The 4,103-nt window shown below is 46.4% G+C and overlaps 1 protein-coding gene across 1 annotated transcript in view; it reads left to right on the top strand.

Moving 5' to 3' along the window:
* Positions 1 to 1,248, top strand: part of T265_08609 (hypothetical protein) — a gene marked incomplete at both ends in the record, with an annotated part of 26,046 nt that extends 24,798 nt beyond the window's left edge. Inside the window, one exon of the mRNA XM_009174464.1 lies at positions 688 to 1,248. Coding sequence (XP_009172728.1) covers positions 688 to 797 — 110 coding nt within the window. The remainder of the gene's footprint in view (positions 1 to 687) is intronic.
* Between the last annotated feature and the right edge of the window lie 2,855 nt (positions 1,249 to 4,103).

Here is a 4,103-nt window from a genome sequence, read left to right as displayed (position 1 = left end):
ATTAATGGGGTGGGGAGAGGGGGAAGAAAAAGTATGTGAAGGAGAGAGAAGGGAGGCGTCAGCAGTAGCCTGTTTTCGCTTACCCGCCCTGCTGTATGCAGCAAGTAAGGCGACCCGGCTGATGGCACCACGCGACGGCCGATGTGGCATGAGTTTATTTGTGTATGTGAAATTCATGGTTGTACGTGGGCTGGGACACTGTCAGGGCGCCCACACCTAGACAGGAGGACGATTAGGGTCCTCAACCAAAGCCTTTAGCTCAAAAGCCTCACCGCAAGGCAGCGGTGTTTGGCGGGAAATGCAAATGCATTACCATTTCTACGGAACAAGTCACCACATGTTCCAACCCGCAACCTGGAGGGCCAGGAGACTGTGTTCGCCAGACCTCTGACCACTGACCAACCTGGTATGAGACTCTGTGAGTGTCGCACCTCAGCTCAATGGATCGCTGAGGTGCGCAAACCGTCACACCACGGTAAGGTCCAGTCTCTTAGTGACGGTGACAGCGAAGCATCATTTTTTTAAACACTGGTATCATGCTGTCGATGATGATGAACCCTGGACAAAAACCATTTCGGTGGATATCATTTACCAGCCTTGGTCCGAAGCTCAAAATGTCGCACAACCCTGCCATTTTCCCTCAAATTTGTCAACTTTTCATCTGTTGTTTTTTTTTCTCGTCGCCAGAATTGAACCAGCTGTCGGGGGTTGCTGCCATCCTCCGATTTCCAATACCAGAACCAAATTCAGACGAAGACTCCGACAGTTCAACCGAGAACGGTGTAGGCGACAGTTGATATCACCGGCTGTTTCACTTCATACAAATCAAAGAGTCAGATGGTAGATTTCTTTTAGAAACGATGTTCTACTGGTACATTGTTGATGAGTCTGGTTAACGAATTTATTTTTGTGCTTCTCCTTCCCAAACCTTCCTGTTGAACCGTTACAAGGCCATTCAGGAACCGATTCACACATCACTGAACGAATGTACGTGACTTATTGGATATGTCAGCCCTTCCTTTTCGGGTCAAACCACTGTATACATTGTTTGGAGGCACTAAATGCTTTTTCAAGGAATGTACCGCATTGTTCTTCACCCTGAGCATCAGTTGAGTCCACTCATACTGATTGCCTTATTGATCAGCATGCAGTAGATCTGTCCCCATTCGTACAATTGATTGCTTAGTATTTGTGAACAAATCTGTAGATTTGAAGAACGTCAAAACAACCTCTTGTTTTCTCACCGCGCCATTTCCATGTGTTTTTAAGGGATTTTATATATTTCCCGACTGATTCGGTCTCCTTAACACCCGAATATGAGAATATCACCTTTTGGTTGGTGAACAGGTAACGGTTGATGCGGCAACGATCTGTCGGTGCGCGATAGAACTTATTTGGACGATTTGGGTAATTTCTAAAATATGAGGCACCACGAACCGGGCGCTTTGTATCCCACTCTCCTCGAAGAAGGCAGAGAGACTCATATCCACCTGAAAATTAGTGCTGTATGAGATGAAGACGAAATGACCGAAAAATAGGGCACATAGTCAGTCACCCCTATCATCAAAAAGGGTAGGCGAACACTGAGAAAAACTGTGGCTTTGGCCTAGTAGCTGTGGCACTGGAGGTTTTCTTTGACCTCGTCCTACGAGGGTTGAATGAATACAGAGAAATGTAAATAAGTGAAAAAGAAGACGCACGCTCGCGTATTCACTCTGAAAGACTAACGCTGCTTCCGGAAACCAACAGTGACGGTGTTTCCTGACTTAAAAGCTATCTTTGACGGTTATTCGAAAACTGTGAAAGTGTCTATGGAGCAAAGATGTCTCCTTCTAAACAATTCCCGCGAACGCATGACATTGGAAAGCTCTTGCCTGAGTTAACTACATCAAGTGGAGTCACGCATGGCTGGCCCGGTATGATCATGGGAGACTTACCCAACTCCTTATACGTGGTCTAAATGTTTGTTTGTTCATATATATCAAGTATGCAGAGTGTATAACTCCCCTTGGACCCGCCTCCATCGAGATGCACGCAATATCAACTAAATAATTCTGCCCCATGTTTGATATGCACGTCATACCTGCAAAGTGTAGAGTGCTGCTGCAAGACTGAGCAGGATTAATTAAACACTTCATGCTTGCGGATGGGTTTATTGAGGTAGCAAACGAATTGTCCACCTGGATAGTCATATCAGTGCTGCTGCAAGACTGAGCAGGATTAAACCCTGACTTCATGCTTGCGGATGGGTTTATTGAGGTAGCAAACGAATTGTCCACCTGGATAGTCATATCGGTCCCGGGTGCCCAGCTAGGAACGGTGTTTCCATCCGGATTAAAAAAAAACAGTGACTTTTGTCTCTCCCCGTCATCTGTATTGCAGGCGTGGTAGACTTGTCTTGCAAAGTTTACAATGTTGTGGTGCGCTCCGTCTTGTTATATAGATAAGAAACCTGGCCACCGTGAGCTGAGGACGTCAAAAACTCCCGCCTTGACCGTTGGTTTTCGGAAGAGATATCTAGTCCATGATCGGTAAACTGGTCTCATTCGATAGGTTGCACCTGCTTGGTCACGTGCCGCATGAGGAGTGGAGACGAGCTAGAGCATGTCAAGCGATGACTTATCAGTGAAATCTGAAAGCCATTACCAACACACTCAGCTACGTTGGTCACTGCCGTCTCAGTGGATGAAGCCTCGAGATAGGACATCCATGTCGCGCATGCATCCGGGTTGTTGCATTTAGTCCATAGCTTTCCATCCTATTCTCTCATGAAAAGTGCATTGCCACCCCTGGATCGACGCCTATCAGTTACTGCCTCCAATGCTTAGCTATCTTCTCAGATCATCGACGAAAAACGGTGGCAACATGTACGCGGTTCACACCTGAAGATGAGCTTTGTCACAGCGCGGTTGAGTGAACGCTCTTTGATAAATTACCTCAACATGCGGACTTGTAGCAGTTGACGGAGTTTTTCCACCTGGAAGCAAGAACCTCAACGCAGCAAAAGGTATTTCATTTTCATGAGATGATCGCCCGCAATTTCGACCGATAAAATTCATGACCTAACAGGTATTGTTTGCGAGCTGAGACTAGCTCGGGTTTAGTGGTTGGACTATCTTTCCAAGAGACAGTGGTGCGTAACTGTTATGCAAACATGAGGGGTAGAATCCTTAACAAATAGTGAAAAGGGAAGGTCAGAGAATTAGTGCAAAAATTTACATGCTTAAGAACGACCACACACCTTTTGACAACCCTAAAAGAAACATCTGAAAATAGTGTCCAGTTGAGGCATCATCAGTGGGATCGACTCAGCCTTCATTACAAGAACTCCACCTGAGACAAATGAACATAAGCTAGGCAGTGGTCAGGAAACGATAGCATGACAGCGTTTCTTAGAGTCGGTTGCATGCCACCCTTGACCAGCTACAAATTCTGCCTGATGCTCTTGGACTTGCATCTCACTTGCTGAACATGAATGTCGCTAAATAAGGGAAGCCAGTAGCCGATATCTATACTTAATGGATGAGGCAGTCAGTTCGGGTGAGATTTTCGAGCACGGGCACGACCGAAGATTGGCCTCAGTTCCCTGAAACACGTCCTTGTTCCCCAAAAAACACAAGCTACAGGATACCCTGAGAGGCAGCTGGTGAGCAGTACAAAGCTGCAAAATACATTATTATTATTGCGTTTTGCGCCCAGACTAGACATACCACCGAGGTGCACTTCCGATGAACTGAGGCACTCTACCTGAAATCTGCTATTATGATCAACTCTATATTGGTGTATCCGTAGATCAGAGGTGCCGTTCGTTGGTTCACAAATGGACATGATAAACGAGGAGTAGTATTTCGACCAACACTTCTTATCGAAGTAGAGATTCTCACAACACAGTCGGTTGTTTACACGCATCCAGTCCAGTAATACCGCCAAAGCACCGTGGATAAAGCGCGAACTTACTGACCGAGAGGCCAGTGAGTCAGACTCAACCCCAGCATCTCGACTGCTCTTGTTTGGGCTTGAGCAAGCTGACAGTATCTCAGCTCTCCTGCTTTTTTGGATGCCGAGCCAGCCAGACACGGAGTTATTGCAGATAAGCGAGCGAT

The sequence above is a fragment of the Opisthorchis viverrini genome (assembly GCF_000715545.1).
Source record: "Opisthorchis viverrini unplaced genomic scaffold opera_v5_227, whole genome shotgun sequence".
NCBI lineage: Eukaryota > Metazoa > Platyhelminthes > Trematoda > Opisthorchiida > Opisthorchiidae > Opisthorchis > Opisthorchis viverrini.
Note: the sequence above shows the minus strand (reverse complement) of the source record. Positions and strands in the feature narration are given on the sequence as shown.